General features: G+C 52.3%; 4 protein-coding genes across 5 annotated transcripts; 2 read left to right on the plus strand and 2 right to left on the minus strand.

The window, feature by feature from the left end:
- Positions 1-16: 16 nt before the first annotated feature.
- On the plus strand, positions 17-2,401 carry LOC127599092 (oocyte zinc finger protein XlCOF6.1-like). The gene is made up of 2 exons (XM_052062765.1): positions 17-571; positions 1,220-2,401. Exons 1-2 carry the CDS (start codon positions 451-453, stop codon positions 2,119-2,121), a joined length of 1,023 nt encoding a protein of 340 aa, XP_051918725.1. The 5' UTR covers positions 17-450; the 3' UTR covers positions 2,122-2,401.
- Positions 2,402-3,040: 639 nt separating this feature from the next.
- LOC127599050 (gastrula zinc finger protein XlCGF57.1-like) lies at positions 3,041-6,011 on the plus strand. The gene is made up of 2 exons (XM_052062701.1): positions 3,041-3,458; positions 3,804-6,011. The coding sequence occupies exons 1-2, from the start codon at positions 3,350-3,352 to the stop codon at positions 5,138-5,140; spliced, it is 1,446 nt and encodes a 481-aa protein (XP_051918661.1). The 5' UTR covers positions 3,041-3,349; the 3' UTR covers positions 5,141-6,011.
- Positions 6,012-7,483: 1,472 nt separating this feature from the next.
- Positions 7,484-9,872, minus strand: LOC127599068 (gastrula zinc finger protein XlCGF8.2DB-like). Of its 2 annotated transcripts, none has more exons than XM_052062732.1 (2): positions 9,773-9,872; positions 7,484-9,057 (listed from the first exon to the last, which is right to left on the minus strand). In XM_052062732.1, exon 2 carries the CDS (start codon positions 9,015-9,017, stop codon positions 7,845-7,847), a length of 1,173 nt encoding a protein of 390 aa, XP_051918692.1. In that variant the 5' UTR covers positions 9,018-9,057; positions 9,773-9,872; the 3' UTR covers positions 7,484-7,844. The 2 variants fall into 2 exon arrangements, with proteins under 2 accessions (XP_051918692.1, XP_051918693.1); XM_052062733.1 differs by lacking the exon at positions 9,773-9,872 and adding an exon at positions 9,168-9,236.
- Positions 9,873-10,349: 477 nt separating this feature from the next.
- LOC127599082 (oocyte zinc finger protein XlCOF20-like) lies at positions 10,350-12,327 on the minus strand. The gene is made up of 2 exons (XM_052062754.1): positions 11,808-12,327; positions 10,350-11,494 (listed from the first exon to the last, which is right to left on the minus strand). Exons 1-2 carry the CDS (start codon positions 11,947-11,949, stop codon positions 10,530-10,532), a joined length of 1,107 nt encoding a protein of 368 aa, XP_051918714.1. The 5' UTR covers positions 11,950-12,327; the 3' UTR covers positions 10,350-10,529.
- Positions 12,328-12,546: the final 219 nt, after the last annotated feature.

Genomic DNA, 12,546 nt, shown 5'->3' on the forward strand with positions numbered 1-12,546 from the left:
ACAACTCGTCACGATCGCGTGCCCGAGGAGAACTGTTCGCCAATTCACGCGTTTCACGATGCGCGACTTTCTGTACGGTTTTATGTTGTGGTCCTTAGAGCTAAACACACGAGTCTCCCTCCCGCATCGCTTCACACATGTGGTTTGTCTAAGTGGGCTTGCCGTAGTTCGCCCCGCTGTATCCGCCGCGGTGCTTTTGTGGCGTGCGGTTCGGGTCACTAAATGCACTTCATTCAATGAGTTTCTGAAAACTGCGTAAGGCGCCGAAGCGTGTAGCGGACTCAAATATCATTCGGTGAATATTTGTGCCTGGATAAACTCGCCCGAGGCCGCATTGACGTTTCTAAGCATTGAACTTAGCTTAGCTCACTAGCCGCTAACGGAGTCGCGCATCGAGACCCGAACGGAAGATTGCGTGTGAGTGGAACGACTCGGGCTCATCGTGCCAACATGTGTGATAAAAGTGTGAAGGGCGAAGAGTTCGAGGAGGAACCAAAAGAGGGAGACGAGCGACAACGTCCACGACTGGACGCGCCTTGCAAAAAGCCTCGAATTGGGTTCCACGGAAAAGGTTTCTCCCCTTCGCAATTTCACTTGCTTACTTTTGTTTTCAACGTAATGACCGACAGATTGTGGCCTTTGCTCCTTTAGTACAACAATCTGTATGAGGGGGGGGGGGACTTTGATGTACAAGTTTGACCCATTCCGTGATCAAGGCACTAGCTCAATGCTACCTAGAGCCACTCAACCTTTTTTTTCGTTGGAACGAAAACCGACTCGATTTTTAAAAATGTTTGCGTCAATAACGCAAACAAAAAGCACCGCATCGTCTAGCAAGAAGATACAAACATAGCATTCTTGTACGCATTGTCGTGTTCGATTGCGTGCCGTCAAGGGGCGTGGCCTCACGTGTGACACGACATGGTGGGGTCAACGCCGGCTCACTTCGAGGCATGTTCTTGTCATGAACCGGGCCGGGCAAACGCGCTCCAGAACGACACGCCCATCTCCAGTTTGTGCCCCTTTGACAAAGTGCGTGTTGAAAACGGACACCACGGAGCGGAAACGAATACGCGATAAGACGTTTGACGTCACGACTGAGGGTTCTATTTGAGGGAAACTCTTCTTTTGCTCATATCCAACCTTCAAGTCATGACACGAGACTGATCAAAGCATGACGTGAGCGAACGTTGTGTTCTTGTCATCTTGTATTGTGTAGACGTCACCGAAGATCTCCGCCCCGAGCAGCAGGAGACGATCACTTCCCGCGTGAAAGAGGAAGACGAACCAGAGCCGCCGCCACACCTTAAAGAGGAAGAGCAGGAGGATGACATCAGCAAGTTTCCATTGACTTGCGTCGCCGTGAAGATTGAAGAAGACGAAGGTCAGAGTGAGGAGAAGGGAGGGGCGAAGCCTTCAGGCAGCGGCGAGTCACAACCGCCAAGAGCAGAAGGTGACGGAGACCACCGTGGAGGAGAGGCGTCACGCAGCCCCTTAGCTCCGCTCTCGGACGGCGATGACGTAACGTTGCACTCTTCGGACACCGATGACGACGACGAAGGCTCTCGTGTCGGCGTGGCGTTTCACCTGGACAAAAAGTATGCAAAATGCTCTCAGTGTGACAAATTTTTCTACAGGTCGTCCCTGAAAAGACACTCGAGAACGCACACGGGAGAAAAACCCTTTGCCTGCTCGGTTTGCGGTAAAACATTCTCGAGAAAGGGGGATTTGGGAACGCACCAAAGAACGCACACGGGGGAGAAACCATTTGCCTGCTTATTTTGCGGACGCCGATTCACTCAGAGTAACACCTTGACCGCGCACATGAGGACGCACACGGGCGGCAGACCTTTTGCATGTTCGCTTTGTGACAAAAGATTCACTCAGAGGGCAAATTTGATCGCGCACACAAGAACACACACCGGAGAACAACCCTTTGCCTGTTTAGTTTGCGGTCAAAGGTTTTCCATCAAGGCAAATTTAACGACGCACACCAGAACGCACACTGGAGAGAAGCCTTTTGGTTGCTCAGTTTGTGGGCAACAATTCTCTGTCAAGAGAAATTTAACAAGACACGCAAGAAGACACGCGGGTGAGAAACCAGTCACTTGCAGCGTGTGACGAAGGAGATTCCGTGCAAGGGGCGGAGTCACAAGCCTGCTCGCGCACAAAGTGATCATCAGAAAAGCTACTTTCAAAACTCACTAAGATGTCTCAGTGTCTGTGTACTTTTTTGGGGTGGGGGGGGCGGTCATTTTAATAAGCCAAGTCGGTTCTCTTAGCTTTGCCTCTGAATGTCTTTGAGCTGTGCAGTTTGTCACTGCTGGAAGGAGATGTGAAGCACACTCGGTTCCTTTGCGAGCGGCGTCAGCAAAGCTGTGGAATAAAGGCAATGAACTGACCCTCCCCCCCCGGTTTTCTTTCTCCCAAATGGCCAATCCGGGAAGGGGGGGGTGAAAAACGGGGCGAAAAATACACGATTGCACGATGTCCAACATGCACAGATGCACGGCAATAACCAAACGCACATTATTCGGGGCCACATACCGTTTCACCCTCACTATTGGAATTTGGGACTGCAGTAGTTTGGAAAAAAATCGACATCTTGCCGTTTGCACCTCACACTTTCGTCTCTTTCCTCAAACTAACGAGCACACCTGCCTCGGTTTGTTCAAGAGCGGCTTCAGCTTGGTCTTCATCAAGGCAATGAGCTTTGCTGTGATTCTAGACACACAGCAAGAAACCTGTCAAAGAAGCGGGAATGATATTAAAACGATGGCCCGTGTTTGAGTGGAGAGGCGAGGGGGTTATGTTGTGTATTTGGAATACTGTGATGCACGTACCTAAAGAATGACTCCAGCCACCGACCAAAACCGACAAAAGAAGTGAAAACGTGTCATATAAAACAGCATTAGCCGAGTGGCTGAGCCAGTGGCGGCTAGAGCGGAATTGAATGAGAGCGGAGCGCCCTCGGCGTCTCCGAAGGCAGCCGTTTACCCAACGCGTCTTATGCGTCATTGGCTTTGCCCCTCCCCCTTCCGCTCCTGACCTACTTCCGGGCAGCGTTTCGAATGGAACCGTACGGCTACGCTAATTACCACCCCCCTCCCCCGGGAATTTGTGACGAAAGTACCAAAACCTCGACGAGACGACTGAGCTCAAACATAATTCGTCAAATATTCTTGCCCGGCCGGGTAAACTTCTCGCTGCAAGTCGGGACTTCTCGGGCCCGGTTAGCTTAGCTCGGCTTAGCGTAGCGTCGCTTTAGCTCGGCAAACAAAGAGACGCGCTCGGTCCGTTCGCAAACTCAGCGGGCATCGGGAAAGGCGTCGTCGGCTGTCGCGTGAAAATGTGCGCGAGGAGCGTGAAAAAGGAAGAGTGTGAGGAGGAAATCTGGCGGAGCGAAGAGGCCGAGCCACAAGGTCGTCGTCAACGAGGGCTTGCGCTCCGCGGGGCAGGTTCGCTCATTTCTTCCTCTGTGGGCTTATTCGTGAGCGGCCTGGCGTGTTGAATGCGTCGAATTGCGGACCATCCCCGACGCACTTTTGTCCTCATCTCTTGGGCGTGGTGGTTATTTCGCCGTGACCGGCAACTCGAACGTCAGATTCGCAGGGCGGGGGCTCTCCTTTTGTCGGGAGTCACTCGCTATGGGCAGGCCGCATCCGCTCTGCCGATTTTGCTCCCAAAGCATTGCGGGGGGGGAAAAAAGTCCCCCCTCCTAAACCTGGCTCGTGATACACCGCGTCAAACTCATAATCTGATCTTGAAGTTTGACCTTGCCCATCTCTGTTTTTGTCCGGCAGACGTCGGGGAAGAAGAGCCCGAGCAGCTGAACGCGAAGGAGGAGAAGGAGCCCGAGTTGCTGCACTTTAAAGAGGAAGGGGAGCCCGCCCGCATCAAAAAGGAAGAGGGGGAGGATGATGAAGTCACCCGGTTTACAGTGACCGCTGTAGATGAAGATGCTGACGGAGAAGCCGAAGCACCGCCGACGGACGGCCTCATCGCGCCGCTATCCGATGCCAATGACGACGACGATGATGATGATGATGATGAGGAGGAAGAAGAGCCCCAAGGTGACACGACATGCCACGGCGACGGAAGATGTTTCCCATGCGCTCACTGCGGCCAAACCTTTTCCAGCAAGGCGCTGTGGAGAGCGCACGCCAGAACGCACCCTGTGGAAAAACCTTTTGCCTGCTCAATTTGTGGCAAAAGATTCTCCTTTAAGTCCGCTTTGCCGGCGCACGAGAGAACGCACACGGGCGAAAAACCCTTTGCGTGCTCCGTTTGCGGCCGGAGCTTTTCCGTCAAGTCCAATTTGACAAAGCACTCCGTGGTGCACACCGGGGAGAAACCTTTCGCCTGCTTGCTGTGCGGCAAACGATTTACCGCCAAGGACAGCCTAATTCGGCACAGTCACGCGAAAACCCACACCGGCGAAAAGCCCTTTGTCTGCTCGTTCTGCGGTAAACGATTCTCCTTCAAGTCCAATTTATCAAGACACGCAAAAGAACACACCGAGGAGAAACGTTTTGCCTGCACGCATTGCGACCGAAGATTCGCCGATGAGAAACAGTTGACGTCGCACATCCGAATACACACCGGAGATAAACCTTTTGTCTGCTCGCTCTGCGGTCAAAGCTTCTCCGTCAAGGCGAATTTGGCGAGCCACATGCTGAGACACGCCGGGGAGAAGCCCTTCGCCTGCTCAGTTTGTGGCAAGACGTTCACCGAAAAGAAAGGTTTAGACTCGCACGCGCGCATGCACAGCGGGGAGAAACCTTTTGCCTGCTCGGTCTGCGGTCAGAGCTTCTCTCTCAAGTCCATCCTGAACAAGCACGCGCTCAGGCACGCGGAAAACAAACCTTTTGCCTGCTCGGTGTGCGGTCAAACCTTTATCGAAAAGAAAAACTTGAAGGCGCACAGCAGCACGCACACCGGGGAGAAGCCTTTCGCCTGCTCGCTGTGCGGCAAGAGATTCACTCGCAAGGCCACTTTGGTGCCGCACGCGAGGATCCACAGCGGCGAGAAGCCCTTCCGCTGCAGCGGCTGCGACCGAAGCTTCTCCCGTCAGGGCCAGATCAAGTCGCATCGGTGCCCCGGCCGCGACGGCCACCCGGAGGCCGGGGCCGAAGCCTAGGCTCGGATCGGGTCTTCCAATGCGCCCAGTGACGTCATCGCGCCGCGCTTGCCGATTGTTCGGGCGCCCGCCTTCTTTTACTCTCAATCGTGGTTGTTTGTGTTGTGACATTCGTGCATCGGGGGTGCCTCCTCCTCGAGTGTCCTTGAGATGTCCTACGCCGTGATCGGGCATCTCAGGCGCTGAGGGCGAGGGACGCGGTTGACTTTTCTCGCTCGCCTCGACGCCGCCGGTTTTGTTTGTGTCGCGCGAGCCCGACGTGAGCCGCCTCCCCCCGCGTTTGCTGTTGTGCTTTTTAAAAGGCCGTCGTTTGGAATGTTCGCGCCAACCTTCCCGCATGCTCGTGAGCCGTGTCACGTCAGTCAACGATTCTTGACCTTGTTTAAAGACCGCATCGAGTGAAACGTCGGTCGTTATTAATGTATTTTGGATTGTTTCTTGTTGTACATACTCCTATGATCTTTGCTCCGTGTACAGCACATTTTTAAACAGCGTTAAAGTGCTCGAGAAATGCACTCGACTTGAGTTGAGGGGAGGGCGTCGCCCGCTTCAATCGAGGAGACTTTGTCGTGTGTCAGGCAGCGGTTCTGTACTCGAGGTTTCATTCGTAGGAGCTCTCCAAGGACCCCTGCTGCACAGCGAGCAGTATTGCAACACATCCAAATGTCGCTCGACTCTAAATTCCGACCGTGTATCTACATTTGAAAAAAAACTCGTCATAAACGCTGTGCACACTCCGCTGCCTAGCAATGTAGTTAGCTTGCTATCTGTCTGTCTATCTCTTCGAATATCATCTTGATCTTTGAGCCGCTGATTTCACGTCGCCCCATTTTGGCGCTTGTGTTTCCTGAATAAATCCCGATGACAACAACTCTCTCTGGGCTGCTGTTATTTTTCTCCCCTTGGCACTGAAATGATTTCATTTGATAAATCCATAAATTATTGGAGCGAAGGTTGACATTCAGAATTGTTCCTTTGTGGGTAGCGGTTTGCTTATTTTTCCTTTGCGACATAGTCGTCATTTTTGCCCTCCGACTTCCACTTTTTTTACAGTGTATATATAACCACGTGGGTTCCCTAAGTACTTAGTCCCGATTTAGAGGACTAATTACTAAAACGACGACAGGACGTCCGTCACTACGGAACAAGAACAAACTCGTCTCCGCGTGCGTCGACAGCTTCTCAGACGTGGTTAGCTTAGCTTCGCTCGCTTTAGCGTAGCTAGGCGAGCTCTCGAGTCGCAAAACAAAGCGACGCTTTTGTTCGCAAATCGTCAAGTGTTGACGATTGTCACGTGAAAATGTGTGCAACGAGCGTGAGTGAAAAAGGAAGAGTACGAGGAGGACATTTGTCGGAGCGAAGAGACCGAGCGACGACGACGACGTCACCGACACGAGGCGATTCGCGAGCATCCTCCGGTTGTGCTCGACGCAGCAGGTTGGCTCGCTTCTTCTTCTCGCCATTGTTTACGAACCGGTGTCATTGAGTTAACGTATTCTTGTGGGGTTTTTATTGATCATAATCACTCAAATGTCTGCCATTCTTATTTTCATACTACAGTGAAACTCATTTACAACTCCTTGGTCTGTCTGCAAAGGTCCGTTTCATAGCCATTTGAGCGGAACGTTCGTGCTGGTCTGAAACTAACAAGAACAAATACTTCCTGTACTACTGCGCATGTGTAAACCAGTGCGGTGGTTGCTGTTGCCGTTTCCGAACGAAGCAGCAGAGGTCGCTGTGACATGCTGAGGTTGGATTAGACTTTTGCGGAAGGCTTGTTTTCGTTCTAGTGAATCGCGTTGTATTATTTCGAATATCGGAACGGGGGGATTTTTCGTTGTAGGGGAGGCAAAAAAGTGGGAATGGCTTTCATGCATGAACATTTTTTCACACTAGTGGGTATTTTCGTCCGTGTAGCTTTCATTGTAGAGGAGTTTCACTGTATTTGTAAGCAACTAAAAAGTGTTTGCCCACTTCCAATTTATTCAAGACGTTTTCCATCTGTTCCACTCGCAGAGAGCAACTTCTTGGCTACTGGTCAAGTCAAGCTGACACAGAGATGGGGAAAAAGAATAGTAAAAAAAATGACAAATGAAGAGCAACATGAATGTGGCATTCATAGCCATGTTGAATGTATGAACTTCTACCTCATAGATACAGTACATGACACCACGGTTCTTCTCTCACTAATGAATTCATTTATTTCACATCTTTACATGCTCAAAATCCCAGCTCTTTTTTTTCTTTTTGTCTCTCGATCACACACACGCATACACTTGTACAGATTACTGTATCGCAAAAAATTCGTGAAGATCAACTCTTGTCGGCAACGCACTTGTGCCTCTTCACATGGTGCTTACTCGAGAATCTTTTATGGCACACGCTGCAACTGAAGGGTTTCTCCCCAGTGTGCGTTCTTTGGTGCACTGTTAAATTGGCCTTCAGCGCAAACCTTTGACCACAAACCGGGCAGGCAAAAGGTTTCTCTCCAGAGTGAATGACTGTGTGTGCGACGAAATCTCATTTCAAAGGGAATCTTTGACAACAGACTGAGCAGGCAAATGGCTTTCCCCCCACTGTGTGTCTTTGTATGCGTGGCCAAATTTGTCTCGAGAGTGAATCGTTTCTCACAAACTGAGCAGGCAAATTGTTTTATTGGCTTATAACTTTTCCAGCTTAGCAAAGAGTCAGTCGACGCAGAGCGTCACTGATTGCCGTTACGCTCACCCCGACACTTGTGTTTTTTCACACTTTGGTTACTGGTGAATCTCCGATCGCACACGCTGCAACTAAACGGTTTCTCGCCAGTGTGCGTTCTGGTGTGTCGCATCAAATTTGCCTTAACCGTGAATCTGTGATTGCAAACCAAGCAGACAAACGGCTTGTCGCCAGTGTGCGTTCTTGTGTGCACTTTCAAGGCTCCCTGATGAGTGAAGCGTTTCTCGCAGACCGAGCAGGCAAAAGGTTTCTCGCCCGTGTGCGTCCTCACGTGCGCCGTTAAATTGGTCTTCGACAAGAAGGCCTTGCCGCAATCCGGGCACGCAAACGGTTTTTCTCCAGAGTGTCTTTTGGCGTGCATCATCAAATTGGTCTTCCGACCGAATCTCTCCCCGCATATGGAGCAGGTAAAGAGTCTCTCTCCGCTGTGCGTTCTCGCGTGCCTCGTTAACGTGGTCTTCCTACAGAAGCGTTTCCCGCAGAGCGAACAGGAGAACGGTTTCTCGCCGGTGTGGGTTGCTGTGTGACTTGTCAAATGCGCCTTCTCCGAGAACCTTTTCCCGCAAAGCAAGCAGGCAAAGTTTTTCTGCCCGGTGTGAGTTCTCACGTGCGTTCTTAAGATGCCCCTCTGGGCGAATCGCTGGCCACAAACGGGGCAGGCAAACGGTTTCTCTCCAGTGTGCATTCGCATGTGGCAGATTAAACTTTCCTTGACGGTGAATCCTTTCCCACAACTGGAGCAGGTAAAAGGTTTGGCTCCAGTGTGTCCTCGCACGTGTATTTTCAGGTTCCACTTCACACTAAAGCTTTTCCCGCACTGGGAACATTTCCAGCGTTTGTCCTCTCCAGGATTTTCCTCCTCCTTAATGCGAGATTCCGAGGTGACATTGTCGCCATCGGATAGCGGCGCGTCGAGGTTGCCGGGCGGGGATTGGCCCTCACCTTCGCTTGTCCTGTGTTGAGTCAAGTTGCTTCTTGGCGGCCGCTCCCCTCCGCTGGCCTCCCTCGCACCTCGGCCTTCATCCTCTTCGGTCTTCAGGGGGGCAAAAGGGAACGGCCACGTGACGACAGCCTCCTCCTCTTCCTCTTTCATGCGAGTGGGCGCTTCCTTCTCTTCCTTGACAGCACGAGGGGGCTCGGGCTGCACTCGCCTTTCCATGGCGCGCGCTTCCTCCGTCGTCGACGGTTTTCAATGACGTCTGCGGGACACGAGCAGACAAACAGTCGTTTGGTTGAGTCAAGTAGCCATTTTTTTTCTTTCGGTCAAGAACAAGGAAAAGTCTCGTCTTTGTTTGTCGTTAAGGCTCACTTTCTAATCCGTATGTTGGTGGAGCGCTCAAACGGGGGTGCCCAAGTCCGGTCGCCCCTCTCCCACCCGTATTCGAATTTAGTTTTTGAATTTAGCTTCAACATCGAAAAGCAGACCAAACGTTCTTGACTGGACGAGTTTTTCCGGAGGAGACGACAAATTCGGAACGGCGGAAGCTGACGTTTTCAGGCCGACAAGGAAGGCATGGACGATCGGTCGCCATCCTCGCCATCACGCGAGTCTCTTCACTCAGGGCGCCCACGTCGTACGGTTTTTTCGTCAATGGGTGGCGCTATTACTCCAAAGGTCTCGCTGTGAGAGACTATGAGAAATGATTGCTGGGAAAATGTGATTTTTCTCTAACGCGCCAAGCAACTGAAGCTAAGTGCGCATCGCCTTCATGTAGGACAAGCCGGGAGGGGGTGGGGGTTCATTTTTCGGCACTGACGACTGTTCCCGAGCCCAATGTCGCTGCTCTAAACCGAATCCGTTGCGGTTCGTTTTCGATGCCGCGAAGTCGACGGCCACTCGACACTCGCTGCTCCATTCCGGACACCTCTCGGAAAGTCGGACCCAAAGAGGAGAGCGTCAAAGGTGCAACCTACCTCCGCCCGCCCTTCTGTCGTCCCGGCGCCTTTTCTTTCGCTTCCACGAACACAATCACCACGGTTAGCAACCTTAGCTTAGCAATCCGGACACCGAAGCGTCATCGTTCCTGCTTTAGCCCAGCAAAGTAGTGACGGGCCTTAGGGGGCCACCTCCAGCGTCGATGCTAGCAGTCCAGGCCGAAGTCGCTTTCGAGTTCTTGTCCCCTTTCATACAACTTCCGCTCACGGAAGTCCACGGCCGAGGCGGTACTGCCACCTAGAGGCCATAAAGAGCACCCGCCACGTCCGCTCTCTGACGTTCCCCGGAACGCTTTGCAGACGCGCGCTAAACATTTGGACAAATGAGGCGGCAGCTGGCTCTCAAATGTTCCCGCGAGGTTGCGTTGAGGCCACGTCTGACCTTCAAAAGCGTTCTCCAAAGTGGACGAGCAATCCAAGTACCGCGGCCTTGGGCTAAGATGAAAAAACGGAGGACAAACGGTTGAATCGCACGAGGTCTCTCCAGCGGACGGCTCGCAACTTTTATTCAACAGCCGGCGTGTGAACGCACCGGAAGAGCTCAACGGTGAAATACAATTCTTCACTCCGACGGTACGTTGCGCACGTCCTTTGACGTAACATTGTTGTGAACGGACAAATATGCTCTCAATTATTTCCCGTTTTACTTTGAAGGGTCTGGTCCAACGTCCGGTTTTAATTTCCCCGTATAAGGGAATACTTCACTGAAGAGCAGCACAGACTCTTTTTTTCCCTTTCAGCAGCTTGATTGCTGGCCGCTCTTTTCGCCAGCGCATTTGTGTCTCTTAACGTCACGCTTGAAATGAAACCTTTTCTCGCACTCGCCACAACCGAATTGTTTCTCCTCGGCGTGCGTCTTGGAGTGCGCCGCTAAATTTGTCTTCCGGTTAAAGGTTTTCCCACAGACGGAACAAGCGAAAGGTTTCTCGCCGGTGTGGGTTTTTGCGTGCCTCGTCAAATTTGTCTTTTGAGTGAATCGAAGGCCGCACAGCGTGCAGGCAAAAGGTTTTTCCCCGGTGTGTGTCCTATTGTGTGTCGTTAAAATTGTATTTCGAGAGAATCTTTGGCCGCAAACGGAGCAAGCAAAAGGTTTCACCCCAGTGTGCGTCCTTGTGTGTATTTTCAAATCTTCCTTGATGGAGAATCGTTTATGGCAAGCTAAGCAGGCAAAAGCTTTTTCTCCATCGTGTCTTCGGATGTGCCTGGTTAAGTTTGTCTTGATGGAGAATCCTTTCCCGCATATCGAGCAGGCAAAAGGCTTTTCTCCGGTGTGTGTCCTCGTGTGTCTTTTCAATGTCGACTTGTTGTAAAATGTTTTGTCACACTGGGGACATTTCACACGTTTGCTGGGGCACATCGCAGCACCTTTGGAGGGTTCCGCTTCCGGTTCCTCCTCCTCCTCCTCCTCATCATCATCATCATCCGTGTCAGGAGCGTGTGACGTGGCGTCGTCGCTGTCTGTCAGCGGCGCAAAGAAGGCGCCTGATGCAGATCCTCCATCAGCTTCGTCCTCATCCTCATCTTCACTCTTCACAATGACCGTCAGTGGAAAGTGGCTGACGTCGGCTTCCTGCTCTTCTTCTTTAATCAAAGCGGAACCCGGCGCCTCGCCTTGACCTCGAGCGGGCTCTGGCTCCTCTTCCTCTTTGATGCGGAGGAGCTCCGGCTCCTGCCGCTCACGGCGAAGCTCTCGGCTGACGCCTGCAGGATGCGAGGAGACAAAAACGCAGCTTTCAGGAAGGTCACGCACGCTTGGCCCGATCAAGTCTCGCGTTGCGAATTGGACGCCGCCTTGTTATTTCTCATCAATGTCTTCCATTGTCTACATGTACGACGGCGTTTGGAGAATTGGCGTTTATGTTCCTAGTCAAGCGGCGTCGGTGCCGACAAACCCCGGATCCGAACAACCACGAGGGGGTGCCATCAGATCCACACCTACGGCAGCCACCACGGATTTCATGGCTTTTGGGAACGCGATGAGGAGTCCGTTCAAAAGCGTCCGAAATGTGCAAACCTGCTTCGCGGAGCCTTAAAACGTCGTCCGGTGGGAATGTTCGACGTGGTCGCCGCTTCTTTTCTTCTCGTTCCTGCGCGCACCGCGCCGTCGGTTGCGCACACATTTTTACGCGACGATCACACTCGTCTATTTGCCGCATCGGCTCCTCTTCGACAGCGGCCGGCCCGCTAAGCTAAAATAGCCGGAACGGCTTCCCGAACCGAGACGAGTTGCTCCCGACGCGAAGACTCCAAGAACGGCGTCTTAGTCTGGTGACGTTCAAGTCACCGTGGCCCTACTTTGTCCAAACTTGGCGGCGCTCCAAACGGACTCCGTAATGAAATGCGTCGTGTCGATGGTTTTAGCGCTTCTGCTAGTGCGGCGACGCGGGAGGACTTCCGGGTCGGGAGGGGGAGGGTTTAGGGGCAAGATTCGGAGACGGGAGAGGTTTAAGTGTTGGCGACGCAGACAGCGTCCTCAACGGCGGTTTGGCGGTCGGTGCAACGTGAAATCGCAATGTCGTCCACTTCCCTTAACTCTAAACTCGACATACCGTATCCACTTGCAGCACTTTTATTTTGAAACCAGACACCAAGCTCTCCTTCGAAATAATCTAGACCAGGGTGAGGTCGGCCTGTTGCCATATTTGGCCTTCGGCGAGCAAGTCCGGTGGCGTGGAGCGCAGCTGCTGTTCGACCACCGTAGGCTGGACTTGTTCGGGATTTCCCGAGACGACGCTTCACGAGTAAGTCACACA

The sequence above is a fragment of the Hippocampus zosterae genome, chromosome 4 (assembly GCF_025434085.1).
Source record: "Hippocampus zosterae strain Florida chromosome 4, ASM2543408v3, whole genome shotgun sequence".
NCBI lineage: Eukaryota > Metazoa > Chordata > Actinopteri > Syngnathiformes > Syngnathidae > Hippocampus > Hippocampus zosterae.